Below are 22,108 nucleotides of genomic sequence, written 5' to 3'. Positions count from 1 at the left end.
TCTCCTGGGGCTCTGCCCTCGGGGGCGAATCCCTCACCCCCTCCTCCGTTTGGGGGCCGTGGGTGACCCCGAGCCCTCCCTGCCGGGACGGGACCCTTCCCTCTGGAGAGGCCGCCCACCCCCACCCAGGACCCTCCCCACGGCCTCCTGTGGAGCTGGCAGTGGGTGGAGTCGGGGAGTCAAGCTGCAGCCCCCTGTAGGCAGCGGGAGTGGCCCTCGGGGGCAGCCCTTCTCCAGGGCCGGCGCTCTGGCACTGAGCCCTCACCTCTGCCTCTGCCGTCCCCTGGACTCTGCCCTGGACACCTGCCCACCACCAGGGTGGACCTCCCCAGCCTGGCCCGCCTTAACACAGGACAAGGGCAGCCTGGCTCAGAAGCCGTGCGGGACGCCTGTTCCTAAGGGGGACCCAGGCGAGGGCTCACGGGAGCCAGCAGGACTCAAGGCCCCTCCCTCACCCCCTGCCTAGCCAGACCTCGGCTTCTAGCAACACCTCCTAGGCCTGCAGAAAACCTGGCCAGGGCAGGCTCGGCAGGCCGCAGGTCAGCGAGGACAGCAAGACACAGGAGCAGACCTGCCAGGAGGAGCCTGCCACACCCCCTGCACAGACCAGCCGCTCCCGCCCTCACCGCTCTCATCGGGGCAGGTCTCACCTGCAGGCCCCCGCTGGACGTCTTACTCCCTCCAGGGCATGGAGGTGGGGTGGTGCCAGCCCACCGTGCTGGGTACAGGCCTTCCCTGGGCACCAGGGGCTCAGGACCGATACCCTTTGCTAAGCTGTGGGCAGTGTCCTTGCATCCTGTGGCCCTGGGGGGAAGGAAGCAGGAACCCCACCCGCACCCCCACCCCCACCCCAGCCCACGCCGCACATTTCACCAAACAGGAGCTTCCAAAACTAGAATTTATTTGTTTCTAAGGAGCAGATCCGCGAGAGTGACAGGGACGCACAGCTCGAGCGGTCGGCACAGACCATGGCTGGGCGGGGCTGCTCAGCAGGGCAGGGCCCCCTCGGGGCCCCCATTTGCAGCCCAAGTGGGCGCTGGCTGGCACTCGGGACAGGCTGGTCCCTGGGAACCTCCGCCGATGCACAGGAAGCAGGTTCAAGCCCCTCCAGCCCGTGGGGGCCGGGCCGGACAGCAGGCTCAGGCCAGAGAGGTAGCCCCGGCCACGCTGGGCTGGGGGTGCAGACCCTGAGGGCCGGCCTGTGGCCACACACTTGCCCACTCGGGACACGAACAAAGGAAAAAGCCGCCCTGTGCCCCATCCAGGTTTAAGGCTTGTCCCTGACATCCGCTTCGGTTGCTATTTCTTTGAAGATAAAGTTACCTGAGTAAAAAATTTCAATGTTTTAAAAAGCCAGCGCCAGAGTCTGCAGGCGGATGGGGCCGGGGAGGCGGTGGGCAAGCCGAGCTCCGTGCCCACGTGCCGGCGGCGTGGGCTTCCAGCCTGCCCACGCCCACCGGGCCCCAATCCCGAGACGCCCTGGCAGACGCAGCACAAGGCACGGTGAGGCGGGCTCTGCCGTCAGCTCGCCACACCCACCCCAGGGGCCGGGGGGCAGCCTGGGCCTCAGCCCTGCCCTCCTCGCAGCTGGACCGGACCCTCAGGGCCTGGGCAGGGGCCGCTGGGAAGCCTGAGTTCAGACGGTCAAATGCTCCTTTATTGGGGCTGGCTGGGGAGGGCAGGGCGGCGAGGCTTGGCCCGGACCCCCATGGGGGGTGGCACAGACCTCAGGGGCCTCCCTGCAGCAGGGTGGGGGCACCCACCCTGGCTGTGGCCGCTCCGGGGTGGGGCCCTTCTACTGGCTTGGCCGGGGCGAGGGCGCCCTCTGGAGGCAGAACTGCGCAGCAGGCAGCGACAGGACCAGGCTCACGGTGCGGCGCCCCATCCAGTACAGGCCGTAGCCCAGCAGGCCGAAGAAGGCGGCCTTCAGGGCCAGCCGGGACACTCTGCCGGAGACGGACGGCGGGGGGATGCTGGGGAGGGAAGAAGGGCCGGCTGGCTCCGAGGCGTGTGCCCCCGCTCCCCCACCGGGCTTCCCCCGCCCACGCCCAGGACCCCGGCCGAGGGAGGCGGGCGCTCACGTCATGATCTCCTGGATGTTCAGCTCGGTGCTCCAGTTCTTCTCAATGCCGGGCACGTGGCCCATGCCCACGACGCCCACGACCACGGACGGGACGCACTTCCGGGGCTCGGCTGTGGGGGAGGAGAGGGGCGTCAGCACCCGCGGGCAGCGCGGCGTCCAGGGGGCCCCGCGCCGGGCGCTGGTCACCGTCGGAGGCGCGTGGCAGCTCGAGGCGCCGGGCGGCCTGCCGCAGCGTGTAGGTCAGGTAGACGTCGCGCTCGGCGACGATGGTGCGGTGCAGGTCCGGGAACTCGCCGATCATCTCGGCCATCATCTGCTCCAGCAGGTCCTTCTGCTTGCAGCGCTCCACGTCGTCCTTGCTGCGGGCAAGGGCAGGGCTGAGGCCGGGCGGGCGGGCGGGCGCGCGGCCGGGCCCTCCCCCAGACCCCGGGTGGCCGCCCTACCTGATGGGGTCCGACAGGAAGCACAGGCCCCAGGCCAGCTTGACCTTCTGCCAGAAGGTCAGCGCGGCGATGGCCCTCTGGAAGGTGACTGGGATGGGCCGGTCCCCCAGGTGGAACTTGCAGAAAGGCACCCTGCTGGCCTGCAGGGAGGCAGGGTCAGGGAGGGAGCGCCCGCCCCGCCCCGCCCCGCCCTGCCCCGCCCCCAGCTCGGCCCCGCCCCGCCCCTGCCCCCAGGCCCCGCCCCCAGGCCCCGCCCCGCCCCGCCCAGCCACGCCCCCAGCTCGGCCCCGCCCTGCCCCGGCCCCACCCCCAGGCCCTGCCCAGCGCCCACCTCCTTGAAGGCTTCCCTGAACTCCCCGCCGGGCGCCATGCCCAGCTGCTCCGTGATGTGGGCGGACACTTTGAGCAGCAGCATCTGCATGAGGCCAGACATGAGCCCGTTCTGCAGGGAGAGGAGGCCGCGTCAGGTCCGAGTCCCGGACGTGGGTTGCCACGGTCACTTCCCAAACGTACCGCCCCTTCGCGTGGCCACTGCTCACTCCCGCGCGGCCAGACAGGACCTGACTGTGCGTTTGTGAGGCCCTTGCACGGGCAGCCCCACTGAGGCACAACACCAGCCACGTCCACGTCCACACCGGGCCAGCACAGCCCACCAGGCTTGGGAAGGGCAGCACGGCTGTGGGCAGGAGCCCCACCCCGGGCCCCCGAGGCGCTGCGTGGCTGTCCACACACTGATCTGCCCTCGCTCACCCAGAGGGTCGGCCACCCAGCAGTCCGGTCTCCCTGTGGGACCCTGGGCTATGCGGTACCCACGCGCTCCAGATGCACTGAGCCGTGACCAGGCCCTAACCAGTGAGCCCCATCAGTGGTGCAGGGGCTGATGGGAGAGTTCAGCACCATCTGTGACTTCCTGGGGTCTCCAGGACCCTGGCCCATTGCCCTTTGGCTGTGGTGAGTGCAGCCGTGGGCAGGGCGGCCTGCCCAGGTCTGTGCCTGTGCAGGGGGTCGTCCCCACTAGGGTGTGCGACTGCTGTGGGGGAGGCCTGCTCAGACAGCGCAGAGGCGAAGGGGAGTGCGCCCTGTTCCAGGACGAGGGGCACCGCCCCAGCCTGAAAGCCCAGCATGCCAGGGGTGCTGGGGCCCTGACCGGCTCCTGCCTCCGGCTCAGGCGCCGCCCACCTCCTGCCGCCCGCACGCGTACCTGCCTCACGGCCTGCTGCAGCTTCTCCAGGCTGACCTCCTTGGCCTCGCGCAGCAGGGTCCGCTCGTCCATCTTCAGCATGGACACGCGGTACTGGCAGAGCTCCACGACCACCACGTCCGGCTGTACCTCCCGGATGGTCTGCAGGGCCACGGCCACACCGCGTGACCCCAGGGCGGACCCGACCCCCCAGGCAACTAAGACAGCTACAGGTTCATGGGTTCCGGCCCGGCCAGGCCGGCCCCAGTGCCCGTGGGCGGCGCTCACCTTCACAACGTCCCTCTTGCTGTCGTCACTGAAGTGGGCCGTGCCCACCACATACACCCTGCTCCCGTCCTCGGCCACCAGCTGGGTCACGGTGCGCGGCAGGTTGGGCCGCTCACGCCGCCGCTTCAGCTTCATCTCCAGGAGCAGGTTGAAGGCGTCCACGTCGGCTGCAACGGCAGCAGTGACCGCTGGGAGATGGGGGGCTGGGGCCCGGCTCCGGGACGGCCACCCCCCTTGGCAGCCTGCTCTGTGCACGCTTCGGGCTGTCGGGACCACACAGGCCAACCGACCACGTCTGCGGGCCCTCCGATGAGGGCAAGTGCCTCGGCTGCACTGGAGGGCAGCAAGCACGGGGCCTGTGGGGGGCCCGCTGCCCGCGAGGGGCTCAGTCCCGGCTCAGCTCCAATCAGGGTTTGCCTTAGAGAAGGGCCTCGGGCGGCAGAGGGCAGCACCCACCTTCAGGCGAGGGGCACCTGCTGTACTCACCCCCTCCCAGCCTTACGGCTCAGCCCCTCAGGGGCCCCCCCGCTGCCAGGCGGGGCTTCTAGCAGAAGCTGCAGCTGGGGGCACCCTGGCCCCAAGGCACTGCTTCCGGGGCCACAGGGGTGCCGCCTCCTGGCGGGCCTGGCCCCCACCGGCCCAGGCTCCGGCCCCCACCGGCCCAGGCTCCGGCCCCCTCCGGCCCAGGCTCTGGCCCCCTCCAGCCCCCTCCGCCCCAGGCTCCGGCCCCCTCCGGCCCAGGCTCTGGCCCCCTCCAGCCCCCTCCGCCCCAGGCTCCGGCCCCCTCCGGCCCCCACCGCCCCAGGCTCCGGCCCCCTCCAGCCCCCTCCAGCCCCCTCCGCCCCAGGCTCTGGCCCCCTCCATCCCAGGCTCCGGCCCCCTCCGGCCCCCTCTGCCCCAGGCTCCGGCCCCCTCTGCCCCAGGCTCCGGCCCCCTCCTGCCCCCACCGGCCCAGGCTCCGGCCCCCTCCAGCCCCCTCCAGCCCCCTCCGCCCCAGGCTCTGGCCCCCTCCATCCCAGGCTCCGGCCCCCTCCAGCCCCCTCCGCCCCAGGCTCCGGCCCCCTCCTGCCCCCACCGGTCCAGGCTCCGGCCCCAGCAAGCACGTCGAGGTTGGGGAGACATACACAGGCTCTGGGGTTCTCCAGGGAGCACCCTGGGCACCGACTCCGGAGCCTCTGATGTCACAACAGGGTCCACGCCGGCCTGAGGGTGGAGGGAGAGTTCAAGCCGGTCTCCGTGTCCGGATGCCGGGGGGGCCCCTGCAGCCACGGCCCCGCCCTTCGCAGCCGCACCTGGGAAGGCAGCCCCGGGCCTCAGACAGCGCCGGGGGGGCCCCTCCCCTGAGGTGCTGCCTGCCTGTCTCAGAGGACTGAGTGGCCACGTCCCCAGGTGCCCCCACCCCACAGCGCGGCAGCTGCCCGGACCGAGCTGTCCTGACGCCCAGCCGCCCCTCACCTCCTGAGGCGGCCGCCGCTCCTCCCCTTCCATGGCTGGCCGGCTTCTTGCCCCGCTGGGGTTGCCTGAGGAGACAGAACAGGGGCCTCACCCGGAGCCCCGCGCCCAGCTCAGGACCTGCTGTGCGATCCGCGGCCTCCCTGCCCCGACACCCACAGGCCGCTGGTCCTCCTGGGTGTGGCAGGCCTGCAGCTGGGCGGGTGGGGACTGCCACCACGACCAGCACCCGGAGTAGACACGGCGGCGAAGTGACGCCCACAGGGGTCTCGACAAGGCCGCAGTGCCAGAGCCGCTTCAAGGAAACCCTCCCGGTCACCACGGAGTTCCGCGTGGCTCCGTGGTCAGCAAAGAGACGAAGTGGAGTGAGTGAGGCAGGTCAGGGCCGGGGTGGACACAGGTCAGGGCCGGGGTGGACACAAGGCAGGGATGGGGTGGACACAGGTCAGGGCCGGGGTGGACACAGGTCAGGGATGGAGTAGACAGGTCAGGGCCAGGGGTGGACACAGGTCAGGGATGGAGTAGACACAGATCAGGGCCGGGGTGGACACAGGTCAGGGCCGGGGTGGGCACAGGTCAGGGATGGAGTAGACACAGGTCAGGGATGGAGTAGACACAGATCAGGGCCGGGGTGGACACAGGTCAGGGCCGGGGTGGACACAGGTCAGGGGTGGAGTAGACACAGGTCAGGGATGGAGTAGACACAGATCAGGGCCGGGGTGGACACAGGTCAGGGCCGGGGTGGACACAGGTCAGGGCCGGGATGGACACAGGTCAGGGCCGGGGTGGGCACAGGTCAGGGATGGGGTGGACACAGGTCAGGGCTGGAGTAGACACAGGTCAGGGATGGGGTGGACACAGGTCAGGGGTGGAGTAGACACAGGTCAGGGCTGGGGTGGACACAAGTCAGGGCCGGGGTGGACACAGGTCAGGGATGGGGTGGATGCAGATGAGGGCCGGGGTGGACACAGGTCAGGGATGGGGTGGACACAGGTCAGGGATGGTATGGATGCAGATCAGGGCCGGGGTGGACACAGGAGCCAGCAGCTCCAGGGGTGGGGTGGTCCAGGCACAGGAACCAGAAAGGAGGGCAGCAGAGCTGAGGGGCCGGGCTCACGCTGGCCCAGGAGGGGCAGTCTCCAGCCTGAGGCATCCAAGCCCATGGGCGGGGCCAGCGGTCACAGTGAGCTCTGTGCACGCCCTGCGCTTCCGCGTGCCTCTCCCTGGACGTGGCTGGCTGGGCCAGAGCGGGCATTTGTGAGGACGAGGGGCTCTGGGAGCCTCTGGTGGCCCAGAAGCAGGTGACCCCTGACAGGGACAGCCCAGCAGAAGGGGACAGGCTGCGAGACACGAGCTGGGGCACGGCCGTCCGGCGCAGGACCTGATTGGAGGAAGCTCCCGGCCGACAGGGAGCAGTGCGGCACCCTCAGAACTGAACTCGTGGGTGGCACCAGAGGCGTTGGGCGTGGGCCGGGGACTGTGACCCCGCAGGCCTTTGTGGCTGCCCCAGGTCACTCATCCCAAGGCTGCCGCGCGTCTCTCAACTTCCGTAGGAAAGAGGAAAAAGCTCTGATGAAACAAGACAGCCCAGCTCTGCCCCCTGTGGCCACGCCCAGCACACGCGGACCTGGGCCAGCCCTGGCCCTGCTGATGACCCCCTACGCACCTCCCTCCAAGCTCAGCCCCATCTGCAACAGGAAGGCGCTCTCCACGCACGCCCGGGGCCCCATGGCCAGGGCCAGCTCTGAGCAGGGGAGGGGACCAGTGCACACCCAGGGCCCCAGGGCCAGGGCCAGCTCTGAGCAGGGGAGGGGACCAGCACACACCCAGGGCCCCAGGGCCAGGGCCAGCTCTGAGCAGGGGAGGGGGACCAGTGCACACCCAGGGCCCCAGGGCCAGGGCCAGCTCTGAGCAGGGGAGGGGGACCAGTGCACACCCAGGGCCCCAGGGCCAGGGCCAGCTCTGAGCAGGGGAGGGGGACCAGTGCACACCCAGGGCCCCAGGGCCAGGGCCAGCTCTGAGCAGGGGAGGGGACCAGCACACACCCAGGGCCCCAGGGCCAGGGCCAGCTCTGAGCAGGGGAGGGGGACCAGTGCACACCCAGGGCCCCATGGCCAGGGCCAGCTCTGAGCAGGGGAGGGGGACCAGCGCACACCCAGGGCCCCAGGGCCAGGGCCAGCTCTGAGCAGGGGAGGGGGACCAGTGCACACCCGGGGCCCCAGGGCCAGGGCCAGCTCTGAGCAGGGGAGGGGGACCAGTGCACACCCGGGGCCCCAGGGCCAGGGCCAGCTCTGAGCAGGGGAGGGGGACCAGTGCACACCCGGGGCCCCAGGGCCAGGGCCAGCTCTGAGCAGGGGAGGGGGACCAGTGCACACCCGGGGCCCCAGGGCCAGGGCCAGCTCTGAGCAGGGGAGGGGGACCAGCGCACACCCAGGGCCCCAGGGCCAGGGCCAGCTCTGAGCAGGGGAGGGGGACCAGCACACACCCAGGGCCCCAGGGCCAGGGCCAGCTCTGAGCAGGGGAGGGGGACCAGCGCACACCCAGGGCCCCAGGGCCAGGGCCAGCTCTGAGCAGGGGAGGGGGGACCAGCGCACACCCAGGGCCCCAGGGCCAGGGCCAGCTCTGAGCAGGGGAGGGGACCAGCACACACCCAGGGCCCCAGGGCCAGGGCCAGCTCTGAGCAGGGGAGGGGGGACCAGCGCACACCCAGGGCCCCAGGGCCAGGGCCAGCTCTGAGCAGGGGAGGGGGACCAGCGCACACCCAGGGCCCCAGGGCCAGGGCCAGCTCTGAGCAGGGGAGGGGGACCAGCGCACACCCAGGGCCCCAGGGCCAGGGCCAGCTCTGAGCAGAGGAGGGGGACCAGTGCACACCCGGGGCCCCAGGGCCAGGGCCAGCTCTGAGCAGGGGAGGGGGACCAGCGCACACCCAGGGCCCCAGGGCCAGGGCCAGCTCTGAGCAGGGGAGGGGGACCAGCACACACCCAGGGCCCCAGGGCCAGGGCCAGCTCTGAGCAGGGGAGGGGGACCAGCGCACACCCAGGGCCCCAGGGCCAGGGCCAGCTCTGAGCAGGGGAGGGGGGACCAGCGCACACCCAGGGCCCCAGGGCCAGGGCCAGCTCTGAGCAGGGGAGGGGGGACCAGCGCACACCCAGGGCCCCAGGGCCAAGGCCAGCTCTGAGCAGGGGAGGGGGACCAGTGCACACCCAGGGCCCCAGGGCCAGGGCCAGCTCTGAGCAGGGGAGGGGGACCAGTGCACACCCAGGGCCCCAGGGCCAGGGCCAGCTCTGAGCAGGGGAGGGGGACCAGAGCACACCCAGGGCCCCAGGGCCAGGGCCAGCTCTGAGCAGGGGAGGGGGACCAGTGCACACCCAGGGCCCCAGGGCCAGGGCCAGCTCTGAGCAGGGGAGGGGGACCAGCGCACACCCAGGGCCCCAGGGCCAGGGCCAGCTCTGAGCAGGGGAGGGGGACCAGCGCACACCCGGGGCCCCAGGGCCAGGGCCAGCTCTGAGCAGGGGAGGGGGACCAGCGCACACCCAGGGCCCCAGGGCCAGGGCCAGCTCTGAGCAGGGGAGGGGGACCAGCGCACACCCGGGGCCCCAGGGCCAGGGCCAGCTCTGAGCAGGGGAGGGGGACCAGCGCACACCCGGGGCCCCAGGGCCAGGGCCAGCTCTGAGCAGGGGAGGGGGACCAGCGCACACCCAGGGCCCCAGGGCCAGGGCCAGCTCTGAGCAGGGGAGGGGGACCAGCACAACCAGAGCCCGGTCTGGTGTCTGGGACCCACAGATGTGCCCGGAATTGACCCGTCGGGCACAGACGGCCTCCTGTCTTAGGAACTGGCTCAGGGCAGGAGAAGGCGGGAGACTCGGGGTGGCAGGCAAGCCCCAGTGGACCGGGCCACCCTGCAGGCCCCTGCCCCCTCTCCACCTGGTTTCTGGTGACAAAGCACTGCTGGCGGCTGTTCTGTGCCCCCTGGCCCTCACTGCCAGGAGTCTCTTTCCCGGTCACAGAGTACAACGCTCTACCGAAGCAGCCACCAACAGAAACCTGAACACCGGGCAGAGCCACCGGGGTCCCGCCCCTGCCCAGTGCGGTCGGAGGCGGGGCTTGGCGACCTCCTGAGCCCAGCCCCAGGACAAGCCCAGCAGGCGACCGGAGACACGCGGAAGCAAACTGTCCTCACAGCACAGGCTGCCCGAGCCTGGAAAAAAACTAAAACACACACACGCACACGCACGCACGCACGCGCCGCCAACATCCTGTGTCATTGGGCAAAGGCCTGGGAGGCGGCAGCGAATGGAAGGTGGCCGCGTGGCCTCGGTGCCCCCTCCCCCGTGCTGTGGCCGCAGACCTGTGGTCAGCCTGGCTGGGATGCCCCTGACCCTGCGGGGACCAGGGCCGGTCCTTGGTGCCCAAGGCGGCCCCTGGGCTGCAGCGATGGCTGGCCACGGCAGGAACTGAGCCCAAGTGGTGACGCTGTGGGGGAAGTGTGCAGATATGGGGGGTGGGGAGACAGGGGTGCTGGCCCGGCCACGAGCTAGGCTTGAGCCCACAACAGCCAGGCCGCAGTGCCAGCACCCTGGGCCCGCTGTCCCTCACCAAGGGGAGGACGCAGCAGGCCACCGAGGCCCCCAGTGCCGAGGGTCGGTGAGTCTGACGACCTGTCTCCGACTGTCACATCCACGCCCTGGCTTCCACACCTGAGGCACAGCCGCTATCGCAGGGACCCACTGCCCATCAGTGCAGACCGGCAGGGTTCCTGCTGCCGCGGGGGTGGGGGCAGCGACCAGGCCTCTCCCTCCCCAGGCGCTCACAGCAGCCCAACAGGAGAGGGACCGACCAGCACTCCCTGTGGAGCCCCCTCCCCCGCCGGGCAGTGCGGGGACTGACCCCGGCTGAAACAGGACCCCGAGCACCTGGCCCCAGGGCCAGCTGGCCCCTGTGCACACGGAGCGGGGCCACGTTCCGATGCCAGGACCCCAGGCCTGCCGCTGGGGCTGCACCTGTTGTGTGAGCGCACGTGGACTCCGGGCTTCTAGGAGAGCACACCCGGCTCCCGCGGGAGCCCCGAAGTCCGCACCACAGGGCCCCCGGCCCCCTCCAATCCTACGCCCAAGCCCACACCCACCCTGTGTCCCAAACCCCACGGGAGGGCGACGCGTGCATTTCAAAAAGTTCCGCCTCTCGGCCGTTTTCCCGGGAACTTTCTGAAGTTCCCCTCGGGTTTGCAGGTGGGGCCTTAGGGGAGGGGGCTCGGTCCACAGGAAGCTGTGGGGGTGGAGCCCCAGGGTGGGCACCGCCCGGGCTCAGGCCTCCAGATGGAGAGGACAAACCTGGGCCGTGGCCGGAGCGGAGACCCAGTGGCCCCCTCCCCGGGCGCAGCGGCCTCCCACACCCCACCCTGGCTCCAGGACCCCCACCTGTCAGCCGACTCACCCCTGGGCCTGCTCAGAAGCCCAGGGTCCAGGACTGGGCAGGCCCGGGCCAGGAGGTGCCAGTCTGGCGCCCCCATTTCTGAAGCCGCACCCCCAGGCCCCAGGTCCGGCAGGGGTGCAACAGGAGCGCCCCCAGGGGTGCTGGGCCCCCTGCCCAGGAACCTAGGGACCCCCGGACCTCGCCCACGCCTCCCACCCGCCACGACCTCCGGGGCCACCGGCTCGCAGCGAGCGCGACGCCGCTTCCGGCCCACCAGGGCCCACCCCCACCCGGCCTCGCGGCTGCAGGCCCCCTGGCCGCGCAAGTCCAGGCCTGGGGGTGGGGGTCCGGCTCTGCGGGGCGCCCAACCCCAACGTCCGGGCAGACCCCCCCGGACCCTGCTCGGCGCCCCGCGCTCTCGCCTCCGCCGCCGGCCGCGCGCAGCGCCCCGAGAGCCCGGGCCGACCCCCGCCCGCGCCCGCGCTCACCGGGCGCCGCGCTGCTCAGCCGGCCTCATGCGGCCCCGCGGACCCGGCGGGCGGGGGCGCCGGACGGGCCGGACGGGCCGGGGTGCGCCGCGCGGCATGTCGGGAAGCGCGCCCGCCCGCGCCCCCGGGTCCTAGCGCGCGACGGCTGGGCCGGCGGCGCGGGTTCGAGCCCCGCCCGGCCCGCGCGGCCTCGCCGAGCCTTTGGCCGCGGCTCCCGGCCTGTGGAGCTGAGGGCGCGGCGTTGAGTGGCACCGAAACCCAAGGGTGCCGCGAACCGTCGGTGCGCACCGAGGACGCGGCCGTGAGCAGGGCCAGAGGGGAGGGGGCGCCAGCGCTGCGGAGCTCCGACCCCAGCGAACGGGGCGTGCCTCGGAACCCCCGCGCGGCCAACCAGAGGGGACCCTGCCAGTCAGGGCCATCAGCGACGCCTGGCCCCGGGGTCCCCTGTGTGCCCCGCCAGGGGGCAGGGCGGCCACGCAGCTGGCCGGGGGACTGGGGTGCGTCCAGATTCCAGGAAGAGAGGCCAACCCGGCCCTTGTGGTGCCAGGCCCCCAGGTCAACCTCCTGTCCATCACTGTTGTCCACTGTGCCAGCAGTGTGTGGCCATTGCTGCCCTCCTGGGCCCCTCTGTCGCTGGCCACACCCAACCGCCTAGCAGGAGGCATGCCCGACCCCTCTGCCAGGTCTCAGCTCCCACCTCCTGCCCAGCACTTGCCTGGTGTGGCAGGAAGAGGCCCGGCAGGGACCAAGGGTCCAGTGCTGGCTTCTGAGGGTCTTCCTGGAAGCCCTCCCCCACACCCAGAGGGCCGCTGCCTGCCTGCCCAGCTCAGGGCCCGGCCCTGGCAGGGAGGGGTGGGGGGGGCACGGTGCTTCAAAGGCTCTCACCTGGGCTGAGGGCTGTGGGACAGGAGGAGCCAGGAGACTGACCTCCCGGGCCGGGGGCGGGGACGGCGAGGGCCAGGCCGGCAGGGAGACCGAGGCAGAAGCTAGCAGCTCAGGCGGGGGACAGCCAGGAGTGTGTGGGTTCACAGCGGGGCAGAGGAGCCCCCGCCCCAGGCCCACGTGGACACGACGGGGAGTCAGCATGGCCCGGGCGCAGCGACCACAGCCTGTCCCTTGCCAGAGCGGGGGCAGCTGGCCTGGAGCTCAGCGGGAGAGACTCAGCCGGCAGCCTGCCCAGGGGAAGGCTCGCCTGCGTCCCCAGCCGGCTTCTTGTGAGGAGGGGGCGAGGTGAGAAGCAGGGGCCTGCGTGGGGGTCAGAGGAGGAGGCCCCAGAGGGCCGGCCCAGCCCCGCCCTTTCAGGCAGAGCCAGAGGACCAGGGTCTAGGGTAAGTCGGCAGTGTCCCTAGCACCTGCAGGGCGCTGGCTTGGGCCACCGCCCCCCCGGCAGCTCTGGCCAGCTGCACACGCAGGGCTGAGAGTTCACTCTCCCTCGACAGGCCTCGGTGGGGGACGTTGGCAGGCCACTGCCCCTGGTCCCGGTCCCACCAAAGACAGCACGGTGGCTCCGCGGAACCCAAGGCCTCCCGTGCAGCTCGGCAGTCGCTGTGCCCCGCCCCCCGCCCCCACACTGCCCTTGGCTGGGAAAGTCAGAGCTGGACTCCACACTGCCCAGACCACCGGGTCCCCTGCAGGACTCCGGACCACCCCTACTCTGAGCCAAGATGCGGGGTGTTCAGGGCAAGCTGGGGCCCCGGTGGGTGGGGGTGGGGTGGGGATACCAGCTGCAGGGCTCAGCCTCGTGCCCGTGGCGAGGTCCCAGCTCTCGGCAAACACCTCCACCCGAGGCCGGCATCACTTGGGTTCCGTTGGGTCTCCTCGGCTGCTGTGCCTGGCCCACCGCCGTGGCAGGCGCCGAGCAGCTGGCCTGGTGCTCAGAGTTCCTGTGGAAGTGTTGAGTGCCACCCAGGAGGCCGGGGACACCACGCAAGGACACTGCTGACCTGGGACGGCAGTCCCTCCCTGGGCGGCCAGCGCCTAGAGATGGTGGACCACTTCCTAGGCAAAGCCCAGGCCCAGAGCCCCCGCCCCCACCTGCCTCCATCACCCCAGGGTAGGAACCAGGCTTGGTGCGGCCCCACCCCCCAGCGCCCACAGTGTTTCCAGCCGGCTGTTCCTGAGCTGCTGACCCTGCTCCTCCTCCAGGCACCTGTGAGTGGAGACATCCCCCAGGGAGGCGTTGCCTGCAGTGGACGGGGACAGCTCGCCCCAACTCCTGGCACCCACGTTCAGGGAAGCCAAGGAGGGGCCGCCAGGTCTCCCCGCCGTGGCTCCAGCCCCAAGGATTTCTGGCCCGGCTGCCTCTGCGTTAGGCCCAAAGAGCAAGGGACCAGCCTTGTCCTGCTGAGCCCTGGGCCTGGTGACAACAGCTGTTATGAGCACCCCCAGACCACACCAAGGGAGCCCCTGCGGGGAAGCCTTCCTGGACCCCGCCCCCCACTTCCTGGCAGGGAACCCCAACAGTTGCCCGGCCCCAAGCAGCTGGCAGGGTGTGTGTGTGGGGGTCCGTGCCATGATGTGAGGGGTGCCAGCTCCGTGTTCCTGCCTCCCTGTGGCTGTGGCAGGGACCGGGGGGCCTGCAGCCCCTACCCCACAGTACCCGGCACCCTCTGTGATGACAAGCGTTATCAGAATAGTATTTATTGATACGCTCAGTGCTACCTTGTTAATACTGCGTCATGTTGCCATGTGGCTGAGGTAATAGGGGCGGGACCAGATGGCCCGACCAGGGCCCCCACAGGAAGAGGCGGGGCCTCGGCTGGGTGGCAGGGGGCCCAGGTGGGGGCGTGGTTATTGCGATGGACTGTTTCCCTCGTTTGCACACGGGCCCTGCGCCTGCTGTGCCACAGCTGCTCACATGCACACGCCTGGTCACACACTTGTCACGTGTGCACATGCTCACGCTCACCTCCATGTGCACACATCTGAACCTCACTCTGGCCTGCTCACGCTCCCACACGCAGGCTCACGCACTCTCACCTGCACAACTCCCGCACCCACACACATGTGCACACACACACACGTGCACGCACGCTGGCTCGCTCCCTTGCCCACGCTCGCATGCTCTGCCTGCCTCCCACCCACTCACACGCACCCCAATCTGTCTCGAGCCCACCCTAGTCTCCTGATGACCAAGATGCTCATTAGTTAGTACGTAGTAAAATAAAGTGTGTGTCAGGCGACAAGGAGGAAGTGCACGTGGGAGTGCGGGAGGACAGCGGCCCCCGGGGGCGAGGTGGGGGCCCCTCGCCGTCCTGCCGCGGCCCAGGCTCATGACAAAGTTGGCTAAAAAAATAAACTCTTCTCATCTCACAGCCCAGCACCAGTGCCCAAGCGCCTGACGCAGCGGGCGGCGGCCTCGGCCCGCACCGGGATGGATGGCCGCTGCCCCCCGCCTCGGCGCCACAGCGATGCCATGAGGGGCCAGGCTCCCCGCTGAGCGGGTGGGCCGGCACCGAGCCCCGCGGCGGGTGGAGGGAGACTGGGGGGAGTGGAGGCGCGTGGCGCTGAGACCACGCAGGGCCGCGGCCGCGCTCATGCAGAGTGGCCCTGACCCCTCAGAATTCCACAGTGCTCACGACCGTTCTGGGCTCGTCGAAGGTGGCGATGAGCAGCTGCTGGGTGGGGGGGATGGCGATGAGGTCGCTCATGTCGGGGGCCACGCGGGGGCCCCCTTCCTCCTCCTCCCGGGCCTCGTACAGCGTGTTGATGTGGAGCAGGGGGTGAGTGGCATTTCGGCTCAGGATGGCGAGGGGGTCGGCCTTGCCCAGGCCAGCTGGTGACGACAGGGAGGCCGCGGCAGGGGCAGCCGGGGGCGAGCAGACGTGGAACGGGCCCCCGGGGGGCAGCCCTGCCCTGCCGGGCTCTGCGGGGAACGGGAGTTCCTTCTCTGGGAGCGGAGCATCTGTGGGCAGCCGAGAGTGGGGAGGGGGCGGCGTCACGCGACTGCGCTGTGGGGGCTGAGCTCTCCCCCTGCTCCCCCCAGCCCCCAACTCTGGACCGGCTCGGGGGACAGTCCTGGACACCCCTGCCCAGCCAGCAGCAGCTACCGGAGTCCCCCGGGGCCCACCTTCCTCCCCCTCGGGGCGCCCCAGGGTCCCCACTTTGGAGGCTAATGCACCTGCAGCCCCGCCCCCTGCCCACCGTGGTTCTCTGGGGCCAGGGGAAGGAGTTCTGCCCAGCTCTCCCCGGCCCGGCCCGGCCCGGCCCCTTACCTTTGGCGGGCGCTGCGCCCAGGCCCAGCCCCCGCTCCTCGGCCTGGGACAGGAAGCCCCCCTCCTGACTCCGGGAGGCGGGCAGGGCAGCCGGCGTGGGCTCGGGCTTGGCCTTCTTAGTGCCCAGGATGTAGGGGTGCACGTCCAGGGAGAAGTGGCGCGCGTGCTTCTTGTCGGGCGCGGGCGCGGGGCCCGAGTCCCCGCCGCTGCTGCCGCCGCCGCCGCCGCCCTTGTAGTGGTGCGCGGCGCGCGCGCCCGCGTCCAGCAGCGGGGCGATGAGCGTGTCGGTGGTCTTCCTGCGCACGGGCTTGGGCTTGTCGGCCTTGCCGCTGTCCACGCGCGCCACGGCCAGCGGCTCCTTGAAGGGCTGCGGCAGCGGGTTGCCGGACGGGATCCACTTCATCTTGCGTCGCGGCCGCTTCACCACGGGCGGCTCGGCGGAGGCCGCGGGGTCGGCGCCGGGGTCGGCGCCGGGGTCGGCCGTCTGCACGCCGGAGTCGCGCACCGTGGGCGTGGCGTCGTGGTTGGACTGCGCCAGCGCGGCCAGCAGCTGCCGCACCACGTTGTCGTACATGAGGTCGCTCTCGTTGGTGATGAAGTCCAGGCGGTTGAGCGACTTGATGTGGTCGCGGTTCTCGTTGCAGAACATGGCCAGGATGTTGATGTCGCAGAACTGCGAGCGGCGCCACTGCCGGCGCGTCTTGATGCCCACCTTGTGCAGCTTGTCGAAGATGAAGTTGCTCTTGCGGAAGATGAACAGGTGCACCAGGTTGACGAGGATGACCAGGTTCATGAAGCACAGCAGCACGATGTCCACGCCCGCGATGATGCGCTGCAGCTGCACGGACGGCAGCTTGCAGCTCACGCGCACGGCGGGCGCGGCGCCCAGCGCGCACGTGAACTCGTTCTGCTTCTGCGTGGCGTAGTAGGTGCACAGGTAGGAGATGGGCACCACGCTGAGCAGCAGGATGAGCACGTGGCGCGCCAGGTACAGCTTGGCCAGGAAGTTGCTGCGGCCCCGGCGCTCCAGGTACTTCTCGAACAGGTTCTGCTCCGGGCTCTTCTCCTTCTCGGCGTTCTCGATGATCTCGCGCCGCTCCCGCTCCGTGATGCCGGGCCCCTTGGACTGGATCTGCTTCTCGATCTTGGGCGCCCGGCCCTCGGCCGCCCGGTGGTAGCAGTTGTCGATCTCCTGTAGCAGGAAGTTGAGCTCAGAGGTGAGGCGGGTGGCGGCCAGGAACTCCCAGCCCAGCGCCGGCACGTACATGATGGCGGCGAAGGCCAGCAGCGCGTAGGGCAGGAACTTGTGCTCGAACAGCGAGGGCCACAGGCTGGCGTCCACACCGGGCAGCGCGTCCCGCAGCTCCGTCCAGCAGTAGCCGCGGGCGTACAGCGCCTGGTCGCGGGTGAAGTTGTGAGGGGTGTAGCAGTAGATGGGTTCCTCTGGGGGCAGAGAGGAGACACGGGCTGGGGTGGGAAGAAGGGGCTGGCCTGGGGTGAAGGGTGCAGGTCAGGCCCCTCGCCGGAGGCCTCCCACTCCGGCCCCCACCCCACCGCTGCCCGGCTCCTGCAGGAACTGCTGTTTCCTGGCGCGGCCCAGGCCTGCTTGCCCGCAGAGGACCTGACCAAGGCGGGCTGAGGGGCTGGCCCTGGGGACGGAGTTCCTCTCCCTAGGCCCCACGTGCACAGGAGAAGCCGAGTCCCAGAGACAACCAAGACAGCCCCCGGGGTCTCCTCCAGCAGTGCAGCTGGACCCAGGTCCCCGTCCTCGAGACCCCCTGCCCTGGGGGAGAAAGCCCAGGAGCCCTGGACCTGGGCAGGCACGGTTGGGGAGGACCCGCCTGTAGAGTGCCGGAGTGCAGGAGACGCAGCCACGGCTGCGCCGTCTCCCCCCCAGGGAGGGGACGTCAGAGGTGCTGCCTGCAGCTGCGCCCAGCCCAATGCCAGGCACCCGGAGGGCTCAGGGCCCGGGCCCTGGCCAGGTCAGGCGTGGGCCCTCACGCACCTTCCTCCATGGGTCGGGCCAGCACCCCCAGCCCCAGGGGGCCAGAACACGCCCGCCCCTGGGCTACCAGCCTCCACTTGAAGGTGCTGTTGGGTCCCAGATGCCCTGGGGCAGGGGCTGGCTGGGGTGAGCCTTGCTCAGACAGGTGGAATGGGGGCTCCGTGAGGCAGGGACCACATCTACGTGCCCACGAGAGCCCGGGGCTGGCTGTGGGTGGAGGTGGGAGGCTGGGGGACCTGATGGCTGCTGGGCTCGGGGAAGAGCAACCCCAGGGAGGCGAAGGCGTCGCTGCCCTCACGTTTACTCGTGCTTGGTCTTTTTGACGAACGACACTCTCCCCCCTGGCCTGGCCTGCTTGGCCCTGGCCCTGGGGGAATGACAGTGGGGGGCGGCACAGCCTGTGGCCCCACCAGCCCCGTCCGCAGCGGTGCAGCGTTGGCCCTGCTTCCCCAGCTGCTGCCGACGGCGCCGCAGGGCACAGGGCCACAGCAGCAGGGCCTCCTCCTGCCCCCAGCTGCTCCCCCCGTGGTGGTCCCTGGCACTCCTGCTGGCCACAGGGGCCCCGTGGGAGGGCAGGGCCCGGCCCAGTGAGACAATGGGCAGTGGCCACTGAGCTGGGGGCCAGCTCAGACAGACACTGCCATGGGTGTGCTAGAGGGAGACCCAGGGGCCTGCCCTGTCCAGGCAGTCTGCTTTGGGGGGCAGTGCTGTGTGGGTGGTGGGGGCACCCTGGCCATCCCCGTCAGAGGACATGCAGGGACCCCCTTAGCAGCTGGGAGCCTGCCTGGGCCCTTGGCACAGGATCCTCAGAGCCCTGACGGTTCCTGCGGGTGCCACTGCTGTGCCACGGGGCCCAGCCCAGCCCTGCTCAGTGTCAGGGTCCCACCAGCCCAAGCACGTCTCTGCCCCACCGTGTGCATCGACTGCCCCCACCCCGCGGTCTGGCAGTGCACGGCCCCACGGTGCCCCCTAAGAGAGCAGAGCTGGTCCCGGCCGGCTGCCCTCACCTGCTGACCAGACCCCACCCCGTCGCCCCCATACCTGCTCATGACCCTCTGCTCTCAGGCCGCTTGACACAGTGGCCTTGCAGGCTGCTGTGGGATACACGGCCGCCCACGGCTGCCCACGGCCTCACCCCCAGAACTGTGACTGTTCCGTTCAGGTGTGGTCAGGTCCTGGGCTACCCAGGGGGATAAGGTGACCACAATGGTCCTGATAGGAGCAGTCTGAGGGTGGAGGCCCAGGAGCCCAGGGAAGAGGCGGGAGGCACAGCCGGGAGCCTCAGGAGGACCTCACCCTGCCCCTGGGTGGTCCACCCCACAGTGTCCCGAGGCCGAGCTGCTAGGTCCTGGAAGGCGACGGCACGAGCTCACCTGGTGTCCTGGATGAGCAAACAGGGAGTGTCCCCTGGGCAGTCTGCCCTGGCACCTGCACACTGGACCTGCTCGCTGGACCTCCCCCAGCCCCCCAAGAGCCCAGGCTCACCCACAGCAGCTCGGCAGACCGATGGACCCACACAGAACCTGGCCCATGGTCCCTGATGGACTGCACCAGAGCGGCTGAACACACCCTCCTACACCCCACGGGCCCCCAGGTTGGCAGGGCCACGTGTGGCTGCCGCCTGCAAGGCGCCCCGATTTGCATCGCGTCTGGAGGAGCCACATGCGTCCCGGGGGCACCCTGGATGATCCCAGGTTCTGTGAGGCACCAAGGGTGACTCAGGTCAGACGCAAGCTCGGGGTAGACAGTGTCCAGGCAGCTCCTGTCCTGCCGCCTGCGACTGCACGCAACCGCCCATCCCCACACAGCAGCTACCTGGAGGCCTCCACCAACCCCCAGCTCCCTGGGGAATCTCAGCCCAGGTCACCGGAGACTCAGCACCCACCTGCTACAGCCCGGAGGCCAGCCCTGTCCAAGTGCCGGAGCCTCCCCACACACGGAGGCCTGGAGTGGCAGGGGAAGGGCCAGGGCATGAGGGACAGGTGGGCACAGGTGCTGACGCAGGTGGGGTCGCCGAGTGCCCAGCTGTGGGCCTGCCTTGCTGTACCTGCCTGTCCTGGGGGGGCTGTGTCCCAAAGACGACACACCACGGTCCTGCCCACCCGGCACCTGCGAGGTCTTTGCAGATGTCAGGAGGGGTGCAGGGTCCAACCCCCAGGAGAGGCATCCTTGGGAGGGCGCCTGAGTGCACACAGACGCAGAGATGGGGGACGCAGCCCCCACGGGGAGGAGCTCCAGGGCTTGCCCCTGGCCACCAGAGGCTGAGGGGCAGGAAGACCCCTGGGGGCCCACACCCTGGTCTCAGACTTCTGCTGGTCTAATCCCCCTGGTTAGCAGGCTTTTCGTGGCCACCGCAGGAAGATAACCCATTGCACACCTGAGCGCACCTGTGCACACCTGGGTGTGCGCATGCTTGCAGGGTGGTGTGTGCTGCCTCCTGTCCGGTCTGTCAGATGCCCAACCCTGGCCATCGCTGTCCAAGCATAACCTCCTGTCCCGGTTATGGCGACTCCCAGGAGCCCAGGGATCTGGGGTGCACAGGACCCCCGAGGCGGCCCGGGGATGCCCAGGCCCCGAGGCGTGGGCGGCAGGTGGGGATGCCCCCTCCTGACTCCAGCTGTGCCCCTCCTGCCCCAGAAGCCCACTCACCCGCGTGCCTGCAGGCCTGGCCCCCACTCTGGCCAGGTCACTTTTCACCAGCAGGCCCCGCCTGCACCTCCTGATGCGCACATGGCTGCACCCAGCCCACTCTGGCGGCCACCATCTAGCAGTTGCACAGGCCTCACGGCTCCAGGCCCCCGATGGGCGCGGGGCGTGCGGGATGCTGCTCCCCTTCGGGAACCAGTCTGCTTCTCAGAAGCCCCCGCAATTCCCACGCCGGCTCCCTGGGGGTGGGGTCTGGGTACTCAGCACCTGTAAGGCGCTCACCTGGCCACTCCTCCCACCCCAGAACCTCGCCGTGACCTTCCACGGCCGCTGCACGCGGGACAGGCCGTCCGTGACCCCCGACTCCCGGAGACCGACACCCCGGGGGGGGACCAGGCGCCGGGCGGGGTGGGGGTCGCCGCCGGGCGGCCCGCCTCACCTGCGAAGTTCTTGGTGAAGACCAGGGTGACCAGCAGGATGGGCACGAGCACGGTGCCCATGGTGACCACGCGGTCGAACGGCAGCTCGAGCTTCAGCGGCAGCAGCAGCGCGGCCAGCGCGCCCGCCTTCTCGTCCTGCGCGCCGGGCAGGATCAGCTCCCGCAGCTTCTCGCCCGCCAGCAGCGCGGTCGCCATGTCCGCCGACTGCTCCAGGAGGTGGTGCATGGGCGGCGCGGGGCGCGGGGCCCGCGGCGGGGCCGGGGGCGCAGGAGCGGGGGCGCGGGGCCCGCGGCGGGGCCGGGCTCGCTCCGCCGCCGCCCCCGCGGGGTGCGGGGTGCGGGGTGCGGGGCGGCCGCCTCCGCTGCAGCCCCGGCCCCGCGCCTGGCGCGTCCCTCCCGGCGGGGGCGGCGGCCGGCGGAGCGCCGCTGTCCCTGCGGCCGAGGCCTCGCTCTGCGCGCGGGAGGGGGGCTGTTTACCTGCGGCGGCTCCGCGGCGTGGCTCCGCCCCCTCCCGCCACGCAGATGCGGTGCGGGCGATGACTTTGCAGAAAAAAAATTTTTTGAATTGAGCGAAGAGAACGCACAGGGACCGGTCGGCTAACCCCGGCTCACGGGCCGAGCCGGAGCCCGAGGCTTCACCTGCCGCGGTGCGGGCGCCTAGAGCCGCCGGACGGCCCGGGAGTCGCGCCCCACGGCGGGGTCCCTGTCCCGCACGCTCCCCGCCGCCGGGGCGCGGAGACCCCCACTGCCCGGGGGCGTGGCCGGCATGGGCGTGGCGACCGGACGCCCCCTCCCCGCACAGGCTCCGCGGCGCCCGCGCGTCCCTTGGCACCGCCTGCTCGCCCTCCCGCAGCCGCCGCAGCCCGCTCCGCTCTCCGTCCGCAGGCGTCCCGAGGGTGCCCGCCCCTGGGCGTCCTGACGCGTGGGTCGGGACCCCACCACCTCGCGGCGCGTCCGCGCCCCCCGACCCCTTCCCGGCGGAGCTGACCGTCCGCACCGCGTTTGTAAGGCGCTGGGTGCGGTCGCGGTTAATCCATCCGCAGAGGCCGCCTGGCGCGCCAGTGTTTTCTACCCGCTCGGGGCGGGCCCGCGCGGTCCGGGGCTGCGCACCCCTTGGCTGGGCACACTGGGGGACCGGCGCTCCTGGCTCCGCTTGTATTACCGCTCCCTCGTGTCCGCTGCCCCCCACGTAGCTCGGGGATGGTGGCCGCCCCCAGATAACCCCGACGTCCCCAGATGACCCAGGCCGCCCAGAGCCAGGAGCCCGAGCGCTCCGGCCTTCCGCCGCCTCCCGGAAGCATTAGCAGGAAGCTGTAGAGAAAGCGGAGAAACTGGAGGGGACCAGCACAGCGGACGCGGGAGCAGGTGCCCAAGCCGCTAGCGCCGCGCCACGAGGCCCGCCCGAGCGCCGGCTCACGGTCCGCAGCCCTTCCTCGCTCAGCCCCAGGCCTGTGACTG

At 71.0% G+C, this 22,108-nt stretch overlaps 2 protein-coding genes across 9 annotated transcripts; both read right to left on the bottom strand.

Moving 5' to 3' along the window:
• Positions 1-884: 884 nt before the first annotated feature.
• On the bottom strand, positions 885-11,478 carry TRABD (TraB domain containing). Of its 7 annotated transcripts, none has more exons than XM_070053087.1 (11): positions 11,347-11,477; positions 5,450-5,514; positions 5,119-5,197; positions 3,995-4,161; positions 3,728-3,868; positions 2,858-2,968; positions 2,527-2,666; positions 2,270-2,442; positions 2,082-2,193; positions 1,764-1,973; positions 885-1,323 (listed from the first exon to the last, which is right to left on the bottom strand). In XM_070053087.1, exons 2-10 carry the CDS (start codon positions 5,480-5,482, stop codon positions 1,796-1,798), a joined length of 1,134 nt encoding a protein of 377 aa, XP_069909188.1. In that variant the 5' UTR covers positions 5,483-5,514; positions 11,347-11,477; the 3' UTR covers positions 885-1,323; positions 1,764-1,795. The 7 variants fall into 7 exon arrangements, with proteins under 7 accessions (XP_069909188.1, XP_069909183.1, XP_069909184.1 ...); XM_070053082.1 differs by having other exon boundaries at positions 5,119-5,286; positions 5,450-5,535; positions 11,347-11,459; XM_070053083.1 differs by having other exon boundaries at positions 885-1,973; positions 5,119-5,286; positions 11,347-11,478.
• A 2,492-nt stretch (positions 11,479-13,970) lies between these two features.
• Positions 13,971-20,956, bottom strand: PANX2 (pannexin 2). 2 transcript variants are annotated; one of them, XM_070053078.1, is made up of 3 exons: positions 20,651-20,956; positions 15,561-17,027; positions 13,971-15,250 (listed from the first exon to the last, which is right to left on the bottom strand). In XM_070053078.1, exons 1-3 carry the CDS (start codon positions 20,874-20,876, stop codon positions 14,904-14,906), a joined length of 2,040 nt encoding a protein of 679 aa, XP_069909179.1. In that variant the 5' UTR covers positions 20,877-20,956; the 3' UTR covers positions 13,971-14,903. The 2 variants fall into 2 exon arrangements, with proteins under 2 accessions (XP_069909179.1, XP_069909180.1); XM_070053079.1 differs by having other exon boundaries at positions 15,561-17,003.
• Between the last annotated feature and the right edge of the window lie 1,152 nt (positions 20,957-22,108).

This window comes from Oryctolagus cuniculus, chromosome 11, assembly GCF_964237555.1.
Source record: "Oryctolagus cuniculus chromosome 11, mOryCun1.1, whole genome shotgun sequence".
NCBI classification, from domain to species: Eukaryota; Metazoa; Chordata; class Mammalia; order Lagomorpha; family Leporidae; genus Oryctolagus; species Oryctolagus cuniculus.
Note: the sequence above shows the minus strand (reverse complement) of the source record. Positions and strands in the feature narration are given on the sequence as shown.